The following is a 21,616-nucleotide window of genomic DNA, read 5'->3' as shown; positions in this document are numbered from 1 at the left end:
GAACACAATAATCAAATTTCTGAAAACTGGGAACAAAGGGGGAAATAATAAAAGAAGCTAGAAGGAAAAAAAGAAATAGAGATTGGAGCCCAATTCCTCCTTCCATTTTTCAACTAACTCTCAATTCCATGTTTAATTGTTTCAATACACAGGAAATTTCCCTGATCCTTAAAACCAAGGATTCATTCATTTTAGTTTACTAAAAACACAAGATATTGCATAAATGAGACATTGTGTATTTTTCACACAAGAAGGCCACATTAGAAAGGAAAAAAAAATAAACTGACTTGGAAACAAGCTATGATTTTTAAAAAGTCATCTGTGAAAATTTTAGCAATGTGAAATGTTACATATGAACCTAGATAGTAGGGTTTAAGTTGATAAAAGTTCTGTCGGCCATATCATGCCTCACTGGATTATTAAGCAATTTTCCCTTAAAAGACAGAAATGTCCCTCATGCTCTCTTGCTAAAACTTGGCCTGACATAGGAAAGATGTTAGGGTTTGAGGCTGAAGGCCAAGAAAGAATTCTTGAAACATCTTTGGTGCAAAAAGGTAGTTTTATTAAAGCACGGGGACAGGACCCCAGGGCAGAAAGAGCTGTACTGGGGTCATAAGAAGTGTCCCATCATATACTTTCAAGTTGGGAGGGGGTTAGGGATAGTGTAAGCCTCCTAAATATTTTGGAAACAAGGTTTTCAGGATCCTGTGAGGGCTAGATATTGTTAGGAAAGATCATTTATTATTGTTTGTTTAGTAAAAACTCAGTCATGAGACCCTTTAGATGTGTATGGGTGGGTTATATACTTGGGGGGATGATTGCCAACATGTATCTTGGGAGAAGAGATAAAGGAAATTTCCAAAGGAATTTTTATACATTAAAGTAGACTTACAGGGTCCTGTGGGTTGGGCTAATGTTGCCTTTTGCCCTCAGCAAAGTGTCAACATTGAGACAGTTGAGTCCCCAGAGGAATGTCACTCTGCCTATTTCAAGAACTTGCCAATGGGCTGTAAGTAGTAAGGAAATTTAATAATTTTTCTTCTGCCTTTGTTTCCCACATCATGGCTAAAGTTTTTTTTTGTTTTGTTTTGTTTTGCTTTGCTTTACTTTTCTTTAAAGAATGAGTGCTGTTTTGTTTGGATCCCAGAACATCTGACTCATTAAGCCCGTAATCACATGCATTCTCACCGACAGAAGGTGAGCTGAGAGTTCACTATCACAGAATCCTATAAGGAGTGGCTCAGTCTCCCCACACCACGGAGGCAAGCGTGTGACAGCTGCAGGAGGGTTGAGGGTCCAGGGTAAACAGGTTTTTATGTTCTTACAGCTCAACCCAGGTACATAGCCCAGGTGAATTCACCAGCTATCTCATTCCATTTTAGAAGCTGGGGAAATCAGCACACTCTTAAGTGGCTGTTGTGGTGAACTTGCAATTAGTCAAAAGAAAAGAAAAAGACAAACAAAATAAAAAGCAGTGTAGAGAGCTCTCCTCTCCCAGAGAGCTCCATTTCAGCAATGCGTGTTATGCTATCTTACTGTTCTAATGTAGCATTTTTTTTAAATCTCATAAAATTTTGCCCTAAAAGTGGTTTTGACTTTTGCTATATAACTTTTGTTTTGGTTTGGTTTGGTTTTGGTTTTGCGGTGTGTTTGTGTGTGTGTGTGTGTGAGAGAGAGAGAGAGAGAGTTGACAAGTATTGGAAATCTCTGAAAGTCATGTGGGATGACCAAGTGGGCTTTTCCAAATGGCCTTCCTATCCTGGGGCTCCTGTGGACTGGGAACTGGGTGGGTGGGAAAGAGTGCTGAGCTGGGAAGTCAACTGCTCCCCAAACACAGGAGGTGTTCAAATAAGTACTTCTTCCTTTTAAATGTAGCAGCCAACTTTCTCTGAGAAATTTATACTTTGTGTAAAGGAGCTTTCTGGTTTTGGCTCGGCATTTTGGTAAAAATGGCCAACATCCTTTGTTCATCTCATGTTTGTACAAAAGGATGTTTAAATTGATATCCTGTGGTAATTGGCACATACTGTAGTGAAGGTTGGTGATTTCGCAAGTGCTCACTTATTAAAATCTGAAGGCAATGATGAAAACAGAGTAAATTTTGCTCTGCTGTTTTTATTTTCAGACAAAATCATTTTCATAAGTTTTAAGTTGAGGTCAGTGATAGTAGTATCTATAAATTTCTCTACTTGGCAAACAAATATATCAAAGCCCAATCAGCCAAGCAGCTATCTTGACCAGTCTTGGAGGAACCTCCTCATATTCAAGTATTAATTCCTCTGGCTCAACAGCACAAGCATAGGAATATCGGGGCTGTCTATAGGTATACCATCCATTAATTAAGGACAAAAAGAGAAGCCAGGAGAAAGAGAAGCAGGAAGGCATGTGCTCTTTCAATTTGAAATATACACATGATACAGGCACCTAAAGAGTATTACCTTATTTCAAAATTAAAATCTTATCATCACTTTCATTTTTGCATTTATCAGCCATATGAATGATGAGCAATAAAATTATTAGAATTAGTAGAGACAGGAGGCTTTGGCCACAATTCAGGATCCACAGGAGTGTGCGCTGGGAGGGCGGAGTTAGACTCCAGTACTACTCAGCCGGGCCCGGAGGAGGGGAGCAGAGCTGAATTTGGGAAGCAGCTCCCTGCTATGCTGGAAACCTCTGGAAACTGGCTAAGGAGCTGCGCAGGAGGAGGAGTCAAGATGGCGGAGAAGTAGCAAGCTGAGACTGCTTCAGCTAGCCGGAGATCAGCTAGATAGCTTATCTAAAGATTGCAAACACTGGAAAATCCATCGGCAGATCGAAGAGAAGAAGAACAGCAATTCTGGAAACAGAAAATCAACCACTTTCTGAAAGGTAGGACCGGCGGAGAAGTGAATCCAAAGCGACGGGAAGATAGACCCTGGGGGGAGGGGCCGGCTCCCGGCAAGCGGCGGAGCAACCACGCACAAAATCAGGACTTTTAAAAGTCTGTTCCGCTGAGGGACATCGCTCCAGAGGCTAAACCGGGGCGAAGCCCACACGGGGTCAGCGTGGCCTCAGGTCCCGCAGGGTCACAGAAGGATGGGGGGTGTCTGAGTGTTGCAGAGCTTGCGGGTATTGGAACGGGAAAGCCGGCTGCAGAGACAGAGCCGACAGTAAGCTCGCAGCTCCGTGTTACCTTGCTCGATGAGCTCGGAGCGCGGCCGGAGGTCAGGCAGACGGGAGTAACTGGCGCTGTTCTCTGAGGGCGCACTGAGGAGTGGGGCCCTGGGCTCTCGGCTCCTCCGGCCCGAGACCAGGAGACCGCCATTTGTATTCCCGTCCTCCGGAACTCTACGGAAAGCGCTCAGGGAACGAAAGCTCCTGAAAGCAAACCCGAACGAAAGCTCCTGAAAGCAAACCCGAGCGGATTACTCACCACGGCCCCAGGTAAGGGCGGTGTAATTCCGCCTGGGGCAAAGACACTTGAGAATCACTACAACAGGCCCCTCCCCCAGAAGATCAACAAGAAATCCGGCCGAGACCAAGTTCACCTACCAAGGAGTGCGGTTTCAATACCAAGAAGAGCAGCAGAATTCCAGAGGAGGAGAAAGCCAAGCACGGAACTCATGGCTTTTTTCCTGTGATTTTTTTTAGTCTTGCAGTTAATTTAATTTTTTCTTTTTCATTTTTTTTTTCTTCTCGCCTTCGGGTAAAATTTTTTTTTTTAACTGTTACCTTTTTCTTTTTTAACGATTTTTTACTAGTTTATCTAATATATATATTTTTTCTTTTTTACATTTTTCTTAGGTGTTTTCTTTTTAAAAAATTCTTTTCTTTTCTTTTTTTTCTTTTTCGTTTCTTTCTTCCTTTTTGAACCTCTTTTTATCCCCTTTCTCCCCACTCACGATTTTGGATCTCTTCTAATTTGGTTAAAGCATATTTTCCTGGGGTTGTTGCCACCCTTTTAGTATTTTACTTGCCCCTTCATTTACTCTTATCTGGACAAAATGACAAGACGTAAAAATTCAACACAAAAAAAAGAACAAGAGACAGTACCGAAGGCTAGGGACCTAATCAATACAGACATCGGTAATATGTCAGATCTAGAGTTCAGAATGACAATTCTCAAGGTTCTAGCCAGGCTCGAAAAAGGCATGGAAGATATTAGAGAAACCCTCTCGAGAGATATAAAAGCCCTTTCTGGAGAAATAAAAGAACTAAAATCTAACCAAGTTGAAATCAAAAAAGCTATTAATGAGGTGCAATCAAAAATGGAGGCTCTAACTGCTAGGATAAATGAGGCAGAAGAAAGAATTAGTGATATAGAAGACCAAATGACAAAGAATAAAGAAGCTGAGCAAAAGAGGGACAAACAGCTACTGGACCACGAGGGGAGAATTCGAGAGATAAGTGACACCATAAGACGAAACAACATTAGAATAATTGGGATTCCAGAAGAAGAAGAAAGTGAGAGGGGAGCAGAAGGTATACTGGAGAGAATTATTGGGGAGAATTTCCCCAATATGGCAAAGGGAATGAGCATCAAAATTCAGGAGGTTCAGAGAACGCCCCTCAAAATCAATAAAAATAGGCCCACACCCTGTCACCTAATAGTAAAATTTACAAGTCTCAGTGACAAAGAGAAAATCCTGAAAGCAGCCCGGGAAAAGAGGTCTGTAACATACAATGGTAAAAATATTAGATTGGCAGCTGACTTATCCACAGAGACCTGGCAGGCCAGAAAGAGCTGGCATGATATTTTCAGAGCACTAAACGAGAAAAACATGCAGCCAAGAATACTATATCCAGCTAGGCTATCATTGAAAATAGAAGGAGAGATTAAAAGCTTCCAGGACAAACAAAAACTGAAAGAATTCGCAAATACCAAACCAGCTCTACAGGAAATATTGAAAGGGGTCCTCTAAGCAAAGAGAGAGCCTACAAGTGGTAGATCAGAAAGGAACAGAGACCATATACAGTAACAGTCACCTTACAGGCAATACAATGGCACTAAATTCATATCTCTCAATAGTTACCCTGAATGTGAATGGGCTAAATGCCCCTGTCAAAAGACACAGGGTATCAGAATGGATAAAAAAACAAAACCCATCTATATGTTGCCTCCAAGAAACTCATTTTAAGCCCGAAGACACCTCCAGATTTAAAATGAGGGGGTGGAAAAGAATTTACCATGCTAATGGACATCAGAAGAAAGCAGGAGTGGCAATCCTTATATCAGATCAATTAGATTTTAAGCCAAAGACTATAATAAGAGATGAGGAAGGACACTATATCATACTCAAAGGGTCTGTTCAACAAGAAGATTTAACAATTTTAAATATCTATGCCCCCAACGTGGGAGCAGCCAACTATATAAACCAATTAATAACAAAATCAAAGAAACACATCAACAATAATACAATAATAGTAGGGGACTTTAACACTCCCCTCACTGAAATGGACAGGTCATCCAAGCAAAAGATCAGCAAGGAAATAAAGGCCTTAAACGACACACTGGACCAGATGGACATCACGGATATATTCAGAATATTTCATCCCAAAGCAACAGAATACACATTCTTCTCTAGTGCACATGGAACATTCTCCAGAATAGATCACATCCTCGGTCCTAAATCAGGACTCAACCGGTATCAAAAGATTGGGATCATTCCCTGCATACTTTCAGACCACAATGCTCTAAAGCTAGAACTCAACCACAAAAGGAAGTTTGGAAAGAACCCAAATACATGGAGACTAAATAGTATCCTTCTAAAGAATGAATGGGTCAACCGGGAAATTAAAGAAGAATTGAAAAAAATCATGGAAACAAATGATAATGAAAATACAACGGTTCAAAATCTGTGGGACACAACAAAGGCAGTCCTGAGAGGAAAATATATAGCGGTACAAGCCTTTCTCAAGAAACAAGAAAGGTCTCAGGTACACAGCCTAACCCTACACCTAAAGGAGCTGGAGAAAGAACAAGAAAGAAACACTAAGCCCAGCAGGAGAAGAGAAATCATAAAGATCAGAGCAGAAATCAATGAAATAGAAACCAAAAAAACAATAGAACAAATCAACGAAACTAGGAGCTGGTTCTTTGAAAGAATTAATAAAATTGATAAACCCCTGGCCCGACTTATCAAAAAGAAAAGAGAAAGGACCCAAATAAATAAAATCATGAATGAAAGAGGAGAGATCACAACTAACACCAAAGAAATACAAACTATTATAAGAACATACTATGAGCAACTCTATGGCAATAAATTTGACAATCTGGAAGAAATGGATGCATTCCTAGAAACATATAAACTACCACAACTGAACCAGGAAGAAATAGAAAGCCTGAACAAACCCATAACCAGTAAGGAGATTGAAACAGTCATTAAAAATCTCCAAACAAACAAAAGCCCAGGGCCAGACGGCTTCCCGGGGGAATTCTACCAAACATTTAAAGAAGAACTAATTCCTATTCTCCTGAAACTGTTCCAAAAAATAGAAATGGAAGGAAAACTTCCAAACTCATTTTATGAGGCCAGCATCACCTTGATCCCAAAACCAGACAAGGATCCCACCAAAAAAGAGAGCTATAGACCGATATCCTTGATGAACACAGATGCGAAAATACTCAACAAAATACTAGCCAATAGGATTCAACAGTACATTAAAAAGATCATTCACCACGACCAAGTGGGATTTATTCCAGGGCTGCAAGTTTGGTTCAACATCCGCAAATCAGTCAATGTGATACAACACATCAATAAAAGAAAGAACAAGAACCATATGATACTCTCAATAGATGCTGAAAAAGCATTTGACAAAGTACAGCATCCCTTCCTGATCAAAACTCTTCAAAGTGTAGGGATAGAGGGCACATACCTCAATATCATCAAAGCCATCTATGAAAAACCCACCACAAATATCATTCTCAATGGAGAAAAACTGAAAGCTTTTCCGCTAAGGTCAGGAACACGGCAGGGATGTCCATTATCACCACTGCTATTCAACATTGTATTAGAGGTCCTAGCCTCAGCAATCAGACAACAAAAGGTAATTAAAGGCATCCAAATCGGCAAAGAAGAAGTCAAATTATCACTCTTCACAGATGATATGATACTCTATGTGGAAAACCCAAAAGACTCCACTCCAAAACTGCTAGAACTTATACAGGAATTCAGTAAAGTGTCAGGATATAAAATCAATGCACAGAAATCAGTTGCATTTCTCTACACCAACAGCAAGACAGAAGAAAGAGATATTAAGGAGTCAATCCCATTTACAATTGCATCCAAAACCATAAGATACCTAGGAATAAACCTAACCAAAGAGACACAGAATCTATACTCAGAAAACTATAAAGTACTCATGAAAGAAATTGAGGAAGACACAAAGAAATGGAAAAATGTTCCATGCTCCTGGATTGGAAGAATAAATATTGTGAAAATGTCTATGCTACCTAAAGCAATCTACACATTTAATGCAATTCCTATCAAAGTACCATCCATCTTTTTCAAAGAAATGGAACAAATAATGCTAAAATTTATATGGAACCAGAAAAGACCTCGAATAGCCAAAGGGATATTGAAAAAGAAAGCCAACGTTGGTGGCATCACAATTCCGGATTTCAAGCTCTATTACAAAGCTGTCATCATCAAGACAGCATGGTACTGGCACAAAAACAGACACATAGATCAATGGAACAGAATAGAGAGCCCAGAAATAGACCCTCAAATCTATGGTCAACTAATCTTCGACAAAGCAGGAAAGAATGTCCAATGGAAAAAAGACAGCCTCTTCAATAAATGGTGCTGGGAAAATTGGACAGCCACATGCAGAAAAATGAAATTGGACCATTTCCTTACACCACACACAAAAATCGACTCAAAATGGATGAAGGATCTCAATGTGCGAAAGGAATCCATCAAAATCCTTGAGGAGAACACGGGCAGCAACCTCTTCGACCTCTGCCGCAGCAACATCTTCCTAGGAACAACGCAAAAGGCAAGGGAAGCAAAGGAAAAAATGAACGATTGGGATTTCATCAAGATCAAAAGCTTTTGCACAGCAAAGGAAACAGTTAACAAAATCAAAAGACAACTGACAGAATGGGAGAAGATATTTGCAAACGACATATCAGATAAAGGACTAGTGTCCAGAATCTATAAAGAACTTAGCAAACTCAACACCCAAAGAACAAATAATCCAATCAAGAAATGGGCAGAGGACATGAACAGACATTTCTGCAAAGAAGACATCCAGATGGCCAACAGACACATGAAAAAGTGCTCCATATCACTCGGCATCAGGGAAATACAAATCAAAACCACAATGAGATATCACCTCACACCAGTCAGAATGGCTAAAATCAACAAGTCAGGAAATGACAGATGCTGGCGAGGATGCGGAGAAAGGGGAACCCTCCTACACTGTTGGTGGGAATGCAAGCTGGTGCAACCACTCTGGAAAACAGCATGGAGGTTCCTCAAAATGTTGAAAATAGAACTGCCCTATGACCCAGCAATTGCACTATTGGGTATTTACCCTAAAGATACAAATGTAGTGATCCAAAGGGGCACATGCACCCGAATGTTTATAGCAGCAATGTCTACAATAGCCAAACTATGGAAAGAACCTAGATGTCCATCAACAGATGAATGGATCAAGAAGATGTGGTATATATACACAATGGAATACTATGCAGCCATCAAAAGAAATGAAATCTTGCCATTTGCAACAACGTGGATGGAACTAGAGCGTATCATGCTTAGCGAAATAAGTCAAGCAGAGAAAGACAACTATCATATGATCTCCCTGATATGAGGAAGTGGTGATGCAACATGGGGGCTTAAGTGGGTAGGAGAAGAATAAATGAAACAAGATGGGATTGGGAGGGAGACAAACCATAAGAGACTCTTAATCTCACAAAACAAACTGAGACTTATAGGGGGAGGGGGTCAGGAAAGGGTGGTGGGATTATGGACATTGGGGAGGGTATGTGCTTTGGTGAGTGCTGTGAAGTGTGTAAACCTGGTGATTCACAGACCTGTTCCCCTGGGGATAAAAATATATGTTTATAAAAAATAAAAAATTTAAAAAAAAAAAAAAAAAAAAGAATTAGTAGAGACAAAATAAGTAATTCCGTCCCTCTTAGTTATGGGGTTTCATTCTCCTTCCTTGCTCAAACTTCTAAAAAATGAATTGACTTTTGTATTCACTTCCTAGAGACCTATTCATTTAATCAATCTCCTGCAATCTGGATTCTGTACTCTACCAAAATTGTTCTGGAAAAGATCACCTGTTATATAGCCTACCTGCCCAGGCCAATGGCCAGGTATCATGTTACTAAGTTATTCATGACTTTCTACACTTTCTTCAGGCATCTTGTCCATTCTTATATTTAATCACTACCTACATGATAGTGGCTTGCAATCTGTTCTGCATCTGCCGTATCAGATTAGATGCTTCTGTCTGCATTTCTCACAGACATTTCAAACTCAACTTGTTAAAAACTCTCTCATCATTCCCATGCTCATAACCAAATGGGGGGAAAAAAAGCCCTTCCCCTTTCCCTATGTTCATTTCCCTGGGTAGTACTATTGTTACTACTCTCAGAGCATTGGGTATTGGGCATTCAATGTATTAAAGCTCTGCAGGTGATTCTAATTTATAGCCAAGGTTAAGGACCACTGTATAGGAGTTAGGAGAAGAACAATGAAGTTGATGTGACTTTTTTCAGAGCTTAGTTATCCTAGCAGTTCTGACTTTTTCCAGACCATCTCCCTGGGGATGGAAACTAGACTTCCACCTGGGACTTGGACAGTGTCTGCCCTGCCTCTGAGTGCCCAGAGAGGGACAGGCAAGAAGCAGAACATTGGCCCAAACCTGGCAACGTGACATCAGTGAGTAATACATCTTTTAGGTCAAAAAGTACTCCAATAGTAGTAGTATCACCAGGCCCTGGCAGCAACCTGCATATACTGCTCAAAAGTGATGGTGCCCAACTGCTCTTCATCCACGGCTTTGAACCTCTGCAGGGTCTCAAGGAGCTCTTCTTCCATGGGGATGATCCAGGGCATTGAGATTACTAATAGGAATTTCCGCCAGTCCACAAACTCTGAGTTTACTATTAATGAAGATGTTAACTCCTGCAACTAGAAGAAAACAGGAAATAACATTGGAATGTTTGTATGACTCTACCGTGAAACTCTCTCAGTTCCTATTTCTTTGTGAGACATTTAGAGGAAGGAAGGAGGAGTTTATATTGGTGAAGAGAGTTCTCAGGCTTCTTCCCTCAGGTTCTACCAACAAATCCACACTAGACAGAACCTAGACACTCTTCACTTTTTGCTTACTTGGCATTTGAGTTTTTTGCTTATTGTTTTACACAACAAATTTACACATGTGACTCCATGACTCTAACTTTTCAACAGAGGGAGGATGAAGATTCTAGAAGGGGCTGTGCAAGGGCTCTACAACCTGTAGAGAAATATTACAACCATTTTGTTTTCTGGTACACTCTTAAAGAACAGATTATGTTGAAAAGCAAGAACCACCAGAATCATCTACTGTTACTAGTCAGGATCACTCTCTCTAGAAGTAAGAGATACAAACTCACAGGCTGAGCCTCCCCGGCTCTATAATGTTTCATGGACTGTCAGTGTCATCATGCATTCTTTCAATGTTGAACACATGCATGGCATATCTTACATTCAAGATTTTTTCTCCACTCAGTTTTTATTAATTGCCCCCTGAATGTCAGACACTGCAAGTGCTGATGATTTAAAACTATCGACTTAATCAAATCAGAAGAATTCTCAGAGTCTTGACCCCCAAACAAAATGGAGGCTTACTTCAGGTTGAGTAAGGTGCATCCAACTACTAGGTAAGTTGTTTGTTCCAAGGTTCAGGGTTACCAGATCCAGCAGGATGTCAGTAAATGCTTTATGTCCTATTATGCCTAGAGTATAATGAAAAATATTTTTCCAATTATGTTATGTGACAGGGATTTTGTTTCTTTTGCTAAAACAGAACAAAAATAGATATTTGTATAATCTCTTTATTCATATTATTTAAAACTGTAACCTTTAAAGAACAGAAGACATTTGAAAACATAAGAGTAATAATCAGTTTCCTGAGGCACTCTTACTATTGTGTCTCAGTGAAGTCAGAATGTCTTTTTTGGCTGAGTAATAAATCATTTCAGACTGGGAAAAATACTGAGAACTTACACTTTAATTTGGAATCTTCCTTTGACTTTTTGCTCAGAGTAGAATTAGTAGAATTAAAGAAAAAAAAACCTGTGATTTTTCCTATTTGCAATAGAGCACAATAGTAAAATATTTTGGTGAGTATGGGATACAGGTGTTTCAAATGCATACGAATCACCAGTGGAATCAAGTAACACATGTATCCTCATTTTACATTTGGTTCAGAAGAGATTTTTTGTTCGTTTGTTTTTGTAAATGCAGGGAGGCTTGAATTGTTAAATTATTGTACTGGGAGTGATAATTTAATTTAATCTAACTGGCTCAATATTCCAAAGAATTTCATAAAAGGTCACCAACCTTTTAAATGCTTTATTCTTATACATTAATCTCTTCTACCCTGTCCAAAAGAGAAGTCTGTTTTTGTCTGTCTCTTGTGTCAAATTGCATGTGCATGCATTAAAAAAGAAATAGAAAAACAAAATAATGAAGCATCTTAAAAAATGTCTATCTAACCCCTCTGACAGAAGTACCTTCTAGAGTCAGGATAGACTCCTTACACGTATTCAGGTTCTTTCAGGTCCAGAGTATAGAGCTATTCTTCTTTGTTTAGAAATAAAAAGAGTAGAAATAGAACCACAGACGTAGCATCTCAAATTTTTCTTTTTACATCTGAATTTTTAACAATTATAAAAGTCCAACATGAACCTTAACATTTCTTCTAACCTTTAAGAAAATGCATGAATCCTTTTAAAATGTTAGCAGTTCAAACCAAATATACAATTTTGAGATTTGGAAGTTAATTTTTTGGGTGGCAAGAGCAGAGTCTTTCTTCCTTTGATATGACCATCCAACAGGTCATTCGGAAATAAATTCTCTATCCTTTTTGATTGAACCTGAGTATCCAGGTTATTTTGTTTTTATAGAGATGAGAAACACTTTCCCAGGGGGTAGAATGTTCAGTGAGATGAACTTTATTTTCAGTAAAAACCACATTTGATTTTAGACAAGTTAGAAATAATCACTCATGTTCCTCAAGATGAAGCCATAAATAAAATCCATTTTATGAAACCATGAAGAAGCTCTAAGTATTTAAAAATTCTGTAGAGGTTCAATATATTTCCATTGTCTTTAATAGCTATGGTGCAAGCAAAGTGTTGTAAGATAATGCTTCCAGCTTACATAGCAATTGTTTATCTGATGACCTTAACATGAAATGTGAAAACTTTTTAATATTTGACTTTGTCACCTACATGGCCAAGATACATAGTGATATGACTTTCACATAAAATGTGATAACATAAACAGAGAAACTTGGAAATTTTATTCATGGACCGCCCCTCCCCCAATCTCTTTTTCAGTTTGGCAGTAAGTTAGTTATCTAATGTAGCTGTCATTTAGAATTACACAGGAAAGATGTTAATTGTATGCCAGGCCGAAGGGAACTCAGACCATAGTCATAGTCTGGTCACCCTTAGCAAAACTCTGCAAAAGATGACATCAAAATAACACCATTGCTTAGAAGTATCACTTCCATCCAAAAAAAACGTGAAAGAATGCATGGATGTAGAAGTAGACTTGGAAAGGTACAGGAAGGATTGCCTGGGTATCTCAGTCAGTGTGGCTGATTCTTGATTTCAGCTCAGGTCATGATCTCAGGGTTGTGGGATAGAGACCCACATTGGGTGGGCTCCACACTCAGTGGGGAGTCTGTGTCAGGATTCTCTCTCTCCTCGCTCTCCCCACTGTTTGCTCCCTCATGTGCATGCTCGCTCTCTCTCCCTCTCTCTCAAATAAATAAATAAATAAATAAAAATATATATATTTTTTAAAGAAAGGTACAGGAAATTTTTGCTTTGTCTGGAAAGATGCCAAATGCCTTCTGTGTTTGATATGAAGACAGGTTACTATTTTACTTCTAAATTTCAGATTAAAAAGAATTTGTTTTTACTTTGATCAATGACAAAGTCAACATTATCAGGTTACTAATCACTTTCATAATGGCTTTCTGAATTTGATGAGCAGGCAGAATTAGGTCTTGTGTCACCAGTGGAAGATGGTGCTCTTGTATTCCATAAATGGATAGCTTTCCTTGGGTCAAAGTTATTAATGTCTGGAGAATTCAACTGGATTATCAGGAGATCCGTCATACTTTCAGCCTTGATCTTGGCATCCATTTGTGTCTTGGCGAGTTTCATCTGACTAAAGCCACGTTCTGCCTCTGCGGAACTTGCAGGGAGGGTCAGCACTAGGTCCACTAATGTCAGGATATTTGGATACTTGTGTAAGTAAACTGAATTCACATAATCCCAGGTCAACTTGCGGATGTTCTGAAATCTGGGTGGGGGGAAGGATGAAAAATATAAAAGACTGAGACTCTCAAGTTTCATTCAAATATTTATAAATGTCAACTATGCCTACCTAGCATATATCTCTAATTTCAACATGCTCCATTCAGTGTCCACTTCATCAATTTCCACATTGGCAGCTTCCAGTACTGGTTCATAATGGGCAATGAGGATGGATACCTCTTTTTCTCCAAATTCTGCCATCGATATACAAGAGAAAAAGTCACAGATATGAAAGAAACCTACAGATGGTCAAAGAACAATAGGTTTGAAATTTTAGAGTACTTCGATTTATCTTTGCAGGCCACAGTTTAAAGCTCCCAATCATGGTAGCTTTCACCACATCCTGGCTGGCATCTCTGAAGCAGCTTTGCAGCCTCTTGATAAGATGTGTTAAGACTGTGCTTCTTACATCAGAAATGTCTCCCTTTCCTCCCAGGCAGTTACCATGAAAGTGTGTGACTGAATCTACCCAACGTTCTTTTGGTCCTGGTCTGGGGAGGGAAAAAAAAAAAAAATTACCCAAATAAACAATTAACTGAAAAGGCACCTGGCAAATAATGTCCCCAGTCATACAGTCTACATTCAATAGACCCCAGATCATTCCCCAATTCCTCACCTTGTTTGATATATTCTGAGCATTTCCAGTGTTGACTCTAATGTGGCAAATATGTCAGCAATGGAAGAATTTCTGTTCTGATTGACACGGGAAAAAATGCTAAGTATATTAATGACATCCACTAAGAAATGGATGAATTTAACAATGTCTGCTTGGAGAAGGAACTGTAGGAGTTCCTTGGCTTTCTGATGACTGGTGTCACTTCTGTCTTCATCTGCCTGTAACATGGATTAGGAATAAAATATTGGTTTATCTTTATTAAAATTATTTGAGATTGCTCCATAAAAATATTCCCTGTCACTCTGGAAAACTAAAATAGTATGGTATGTCAAAATTACTTACCAAATGCAGTTGCTGGACTATTGCAGGGTATCCCTTGAGAAAGTTTTGGAGGGCTGCCTGTAATTCTTGAAGCCACCTCTTGCCCCCTACTTGAGAAGGCATCACAGGTCGAAGGTGAAGGCTTTTGAAAGCGGTCATCAGAGAATTCCTGAGAAGAGGGGAACTGTGGTAGAAGTGGTATATGCTGTGAAGAAGGTTTCTGACATCGTTGTATAGGGGAATTCTCTGGAACACTGCCTCATAAGATAGTTCGAGATGATGTGCAAAGCAGTACACAGTCAGCGCACATGGCTGGATTTCTCTCAAAAGCAGGGCCACCCCATTGTTTTCTCCCTCTGAGTCAGGGGCACCATCACTTCCAAAACCAACCAATTTCTTTGCCCAGTCTTGGTTCGATAACTTAAGTTGAAGATTTCTCTCTAGAGTTTTTTCAATGGCATTTCTTATTGCCAAAGGATCCTTCTTTTCTACTGTCTGTACCCCAACAATTTGGCAATGCACTTTTCCTGCACGTGCAAACTGCACATAGACAAGTTCAGTTTCCCCAGTTGAACTGTCTGTGATTCCATCACTGAGGACAGAGAAGAATTTACTTTGTTCTAGTTTCTCTCTTAGATTTCTCCGTTCCACTTCAGCGATAAAATATGTAAAGGTTCTTGCTGATTTGTTAGTTCTGAATACCGGGCCTATATCAACCCCCTTCATATCATCCAACTTGCACATCCAGATGAAGTCTTTGAGGGGACGTCCCGTCTTGGCGATAGCGTGGCATGATCTGAACAAGTTCTCTACTCTCCCGAGGGTGACTTTGCTCATGGTCGTCACCATGAGCTCTGTGGTGGCACGGTTCATTGGAGAAATACTTGTTGCTTCCATTAGTGAAGCTTTGGCATGGGCCTCACTGAGATGATGTGCATTGAGAAATTCTGTCCTAAAGTTGTCAGTGCCATAGGAAAAACTCACTTGATTTCCCCTTGACTTCACTCCATGCTTACGGCACAGGCCACAGAACATAAGATTTAGTATCTCATCATATATAAGCCAAGGGTATTTTTTTAGCCAGATTTTCAAAAATTGATCATTCCTCCTTGGAAGGTAATGGTCAAGCTTCCGCAGCCTTTTCTGCTTTCTAGGGACTTGGTTCACATCATCTGGAGGATCCCTGCCTTTAAAATAACTCCATATTGTTATTTTCAGTAATCACCAACATATACCCTGTTTTGCTTAATCTCTGTGCCCCACACTTGCTCATTATTTCTAGAAAAAAATACAGTGAGTGCTTACAAATAGTACATCAGACATTGTGGTGAGTGCTTTAAGTATCTTATACCATTAGATCCTCATAATCCATCATCCCCATTTTATAGTTAAGAAAATAGACTAATTATCTGTCATTTTATGGATTAAAAAAACCCCTAGGGCACAGAGAGGTCAGTTAATTTTCCTGATGTATTGTGTTCATAAGTGATAGAGTTGGGGATCACTAGCAGCCAGTCCGACTCCATAGCCACCATGTTTAGCTACCTCACTACTACAGGTTTCTCATAAGGACAAAGGGGGCTATGTTCTTCTTCACTCTAGAATCTGATTCTCTGTGCATAAGAGGAACATTGCTTTTTGCTGACATTTGCTTCCTGTGGTGAGAAGAAAGAGTAACAGGACATGCACGGCAGCATGTCTACAAGATTCGCCTTAGCCATCTCTTCCTTCCCACCACAGTCCCTCCTTCTCTGGCAGGACCCGCGCCAACCTGTTCATTTACAGAAAGGGCTTCAGGCTTTGAGACCCGTCCTAGGTGGTTTCAAGGAGCTGTGCCTCATGCCTCATCTGTTTCTTTTCCCCAAAGATCTAATTTCTGAAACCTACTTGTCAGAGTGTGGAATATGTATATTCATCTGGAGAGAAAGACAGAAAAATTAAAATTATACAAAGAAACATCCTAAAATACAGTTTTTCTGAAGGCAGGCAGCCTGGACCACATATTTACCTCACTCCTTCAACTTCTGTGACTCTAGTGATCATTAGATGATATCATCCTATTTTACAGTTTAATGAAGAAGTGGAATATATGTTGGTGTGATAGTGTACTGAATAATGCCTAAGTGAGTGCTAAGCACTTCACAGATGTTTAAGAAAATCAACATTCCCAACGGATTTTCATGATCTTATATCTATTAATGTCTTTTACCTGGAAACCTTCAACATTAGTCAGTTTGCTGCTGCTTTTCTTACCCAATTTGCATCTAGCTTCTATTTTGCTTTTTAATAATTTTTTTCTTTGCAGTTGTTACTGTTAAAACAGAGCCCCATTTTGTATTTTTTCTCCCCCAAATCCTAAATATCACTGTTTTTGCTTAAAGTGGGCCTTCTTGTGACTAGTTCCTCCTGCCTTCATTTTGGGCCCTACCTAATTGGGTCCTCAAGCTCCCACTCTAGGCCTTTGGCACCAAACTGTTGCCTGCTGGCCACATGTCAATGCTGGTAAACACAGGAATGAATATATGAAAAAGAAGTCTCTTGTTACTGAAGGGAAGGACTTTAACTTTCACTACAGATTTAGCTAGCTTTTATGTTTATAGCTTTATGAACAGATTTTCCAGAAGGTATAATCTTGAATTCTGAGCGCATACTTTCATTTGCCTAATGTAAATTCTCTGGCTTCATTAGAATGTGTTTCTTCCTGAAGAGGCAGACGAAACTCTGCCCACAGACAGTTTTAACAGGTCCAAGAGGCTTCTAGATTTACTACTGCATTTCCGTGATCTGAATCTCTGTAGCGGAAGGAGTTCACCCACTGAGAGAACCACAGGACATTCAGGGGCCTTACTCCTTTTTTGCAATAATCCCTAGAGTTTACCACCTGGAGATATATTCTTATTAATAACACCAATCCTTCTCTAGCATACCTTTTCTAAGAAATATTTCTGAATTTTTTGATTTGTGTAAAGTCAGAGTAATTTAAACAGGTTTCAGATTACAACATGGGGCTTACCTCCCTGCAAATATATAGTATCCCATTTCTACAATTTTCGCAGAGATACTAGCTTAGAAAGATCCACAGAATTTCCAATGATTCCCCCCAACCCCCATGCCCTTAATTCTGTCTCTCAGTTGGTGGAGGCTCTGTAGAGATACACAGCAGCATCTCCTGAGCTCTTAGTTTCTGCCTCCTTGTAATCCACTCACCACACATCATCTGGCACTAAAGGCCTTTGATAATCCTTTCCTGCGTGTCCTTTGTAAACCACTTTGAGACTTCACAATCTGACCACAAGTTCTCTGTGGTCCTCACCTCCTGCCTCCTGCCCCAGCTGTCTGTTTGCTGTTCCTTGAAGAAATATGTCATGCAACTTCAAAATCTCCACGTCTACTCTAGTTTCCCCTTTGCCTGCTTTCCCCAGCTCTTCTTCCTGGAAGGTTCCATTGAAAATTCTCTACTGGGTTAACCCCTGTGCTGACCCACATAGGCAGCAGTAACTACTTCCTCCTCTGAATTCTTGTAAAAACCATGTAGCCAAATAATCTAGTTTAGCCACCACAGACAAGAGTTCTGTTTGTAACTTCTGTCTCTGAGACCAATCACTGATCCTAAGGGTTTCTGGAAGAGGTTCAGAGGTGGAGCCCCTTGTGAGTTTTTAGAACAATTTCATAGCCTTGAGCAACTAAATGCTGCCTCTCTTGAAGAAGGAGTGAGGAGGCGGAATTTGCTGGACTGTGTTCTCCCCGGATAGCCTCTCAGCAGAAGCCAAAATAGCCATGAACCAAATCTCTACAGACATTACATGGAATACTGATGCGTTTACAAAGAAAAGGAGTTCTTTTGGTTTAAGTGGGGACTGAGGAACATTGCTAAAGTGTTCTAGTTTCAACAGACTCCAAATTGCTTCCGCTGGAGAAAGACTTCCTTCCTGATGTGCTTGGCTCTTGGTGTTTAGAGACAAGATGTTCCTACCCAGAGCTCAATGTGCTACACAAAATGACTGTTTTTGTTTGGGATGTTTATGTTCCCTTGGGGGGCCACATACCTTATGGTTTAATTCTATCAGGTGGTGTAATTTTTTTTTTTTTCTGGAAATGTTCCAGGGTAATGCTATAGATGCCTGTTGTGCCATGTGTACCTTCAGGATACTGAGCTAACATTTTTAGTAATAATTGGAATAGTTTGAACCACTATTATATAATGTTATATATTATATAATAATATGATATTACTCTGATTATATAATTAAATTATAATGGCTTATATTACACTTACATTGCAATTCTATGTGCCGGACACTTCCTAAACACTTTACATAAATTATTTTAAAGCTCATAGCAACTCTACTGATATACCCCATTGTCCAGATGAGAAAATTGAGACTGAGAGAGGCTAATTAACTTGCCCCAGAACATACTACAATCATTTGACAAAAGGTGGATTTGAAAAGAGCTGTCTGATTCTTCTTACCCATGGCTGGGTTTTCTTACTCAGCCAGCCATGGGTAAGAAGTGAATCAACATGGAAAGGCTAGCATGGGGCCAGACACATGGAGCCAGACCCCATGCCAGTACTAGCTATTAGAATTCAGAATATGTTCACTAAATCTCCCTCTGTGCTGGGAGTACTGTCATGGGAATGATTCCTGGGACAGTCAATGAAAGAATGTCTTGCCAATTCACTGGCTGTCTCTAACTTAAGCTGCTCCTGAGATTCTCAAATGTGGCTCTTTGCTGGGTGGGAAGAAAAACGCTGGCGTGATAAATGGTTTCATTGCATTTCTCATGATCTTGTATGATTATCATGCATAAGGTTATTTTTCTTTTCTGGCATATATATATATATATATATATATATATATATCCATGAATAATTTTATTTATGTAGCATAATTAAGAGTTACCAAAGTGGAACTTCACGATATGACCGTTCTTTATAAATTTGCTAAAAACCTCTTCCTGCGGGCCTAGTTATATAATGACTATGTGTGAACATATATGCTTTTTCCTAGAGAAAAACACATCTGTTCATCATATTTCACCATATTTTAGTAAGCATGAGAGTTGCCTCTTAGATATCATAGGTTACACTGGCAAATATGAAATAGTTCATGGAAATTGCTCATATTTCTTAATATATAAATATACATTCTTAAAAATAACAGCAGTTTTCAAGTTCAAGGAAGATGTTCTGTAGGATCACACATTTAGAAATATGCCACATTCAACCAGTTGCTCCATACTTTCAAAACTGATTACTTCAACTGAGCTTGTCTTTTCAAAATTATACAGTTCTGAGGTAAATACAGTGGAAGATGCCAAAGAAGATTATTTTCCAGTTCTCAGAAGGAATATGATAAAAGATTTCATTTAAAAGATGGATGGCTGTGTATCATTTAAGGCAGTGGACAACAGGAAGAAAGAGCGAGGAAGAAAGACTAAAGTCAGAGGATGTCTTGGGAGCTAAAGGAGTCAGGGAGAAAGGGTGAGTGGTGATTATTGGACTTCCTCGGGGAGGGGCAATGTCTGCATTTGCAACCTGACTTCCAAGTAAACATCAGAGAACTGTGATTCTGGGAGCGAGAAAATGGAATGATAATTATTTTGCCTTCCTTTTACAACATTAGCAAGAATAAGAACAGTGAACATTCTTTTTATTGATAGACTACCTGATACTGTGCTATGGTTTTACACGTACTTAAAAAGCAATGAATATGTGTGTGTGTGCATGTGTGCTTGTGTTCAATAGCATAACTGAGCTAATAATAAAAAATTTAAACTGATTGCTCATAGCATAACTGAGGTAATAATGAAGAATTTAAACTGATTGCTCATAGCCCATAAGTCATTTAAACTGATTGCTCATAGCCCATAAGCCCTCAAGACCCCCCACTCTCACAGTATTGTATAGCCTTGTAAACCTTGTAGTAATTACAATGGTTATTCTTGAATCTGGGATAATTCTCCAGCTTGGGTGGATGGATGGTGGTGGTTCCTTAGAGAAGGCCTCCTCGTCTGTTTGCCTGAAGTTCTTAGGGTTGAGGAAGAAGCAGCAAAGCAGCCTCCTGACATTTCCCAGAACATCCACACCCATGCCTCTAATCTGCATGCTGGCCAGGGGCTGTTCCTCCAACTTGAAATATCCCCTATATCCCTGCAATCAATCCCTCTTCTTCCAGTTCCTCCCTCCAAGGTAGTATCCCCTCAAACCTTCCCTGAGCCCTGACCGACCTCACTGTGCACTGATCCTGTTTTGCTCTGCATTCCTGAGCACTTTTATAAAGTTCATATGCTCTTCCAGAAAGAAATTAAATAGAAGTTTATATTTTCTTCTTCCTTGCTTGCCTTTTCAAATTACACTCTAAGTCCCTTGGGCAAGTGGTTTTCCTATTGCATCTACTTTTTCAAAAATATATAATTATCTGCCTCCTTTCTTCCCCCCTTCCTTCCTCTTTCCACCACACTTTGTAAGCTGTTGCACTCATTCTACCATATTCAGATAACAGACAAATGTATCAGTTGACATGCTTTATTCCCAAGGGTTTGTAAGGTTAATCTTCTATGACATGTGTCTGCCAACTTACAGCTGCTATTTGTTGTTTTTAAACTTTTAGTTGAAATGGAGGCTCTGGTTTTGAGGTTGAATCCAAGAATGTATTATGGTTGTCGTCATGAATACCAAGGTCCCTTCTATTTATTTATTTATTTTAAAAGATTTTATTTATTTATTTGACAGACAGAGATCACAAGTAGGCAGAGAGGCAGGCAGAGAGAGAGAGGGGGAAGCAGGCCCCCTGCTGAGCAGAGAGCCCGATACGGGACTTGATCCCAGGACCCTGAGATCATGACCTGAGCCGAAGGCAGTGGCTTAATCCACTGAGCCACCCAGGCGCCCCCAAGGTCCCTTTTAAAAGGGATTATGAGTGGTTGATAATTTTCAAAATCCACTTCCACCTACTGAAATGCCCCCAAATGCTTTTAGTTTTGACCTGCTACTTGGATGATTTCCTTCTCATCACCCTAGTGTAGGATTAAATCAAAGTGTATTTCATATTCAGAATCTTTATATATGTTATCTTTTTGTTTTAAACATAAAAATTAGTGTAGATATAATGAAGAACAAAAGTAACTCTCGAGAAGGAAATATG

At 39.5% G+C, this 21,616-nt stretch overlaps 1 protein-coding gene across 2 annotated transcripts in view; it reads right to left on the bottom strand.

Annotated features, from left to right (window-relative positions):
• SPEF2 (sperm flagellar 2) overlaps positions 1-21,616 on the bottom strand; it is a 182,360-nt gene that overhangs the window by 20,148 nt on the left and 140,596 nt on the right. For both annotated transcript variants that reach the window (XM_059173780.1, XM_059173781.1), the window contains 2 exons: positions 10,827-10,933; positions 9,945-10,127 (listed from right to left, as the gene is read on the bottom strand). In XM_059173780.1, the coding sequence (XP_059029763.1) occupies positions 9,945-10,127; positions 10,827-10,933 (290 nt within the window). The remainder of the gene's footprint in view (positions 1-9,944; positions 10,128-10,826; positions 10,934-21,616) is intronic.

This window comes from Mustela lutreola, chromosome 5, assembly GCF_030435805.1.
Source record: "Mustela lutreola isolate mMusLut2 chromosome 5, mMusLut2.pri, whole genome shotgun sequence".
Classification (NCBI taxonomy): Eukaryota; Metazoa; Chordata; class Mammalia; order Carnivora; family Mustelidae; genus Mustela; species Mustela lutreola.
Note: the sequence above shows the minus strand (reverse complement) of the source record. Positions and strands in the feature narration are given on the sequence as shown.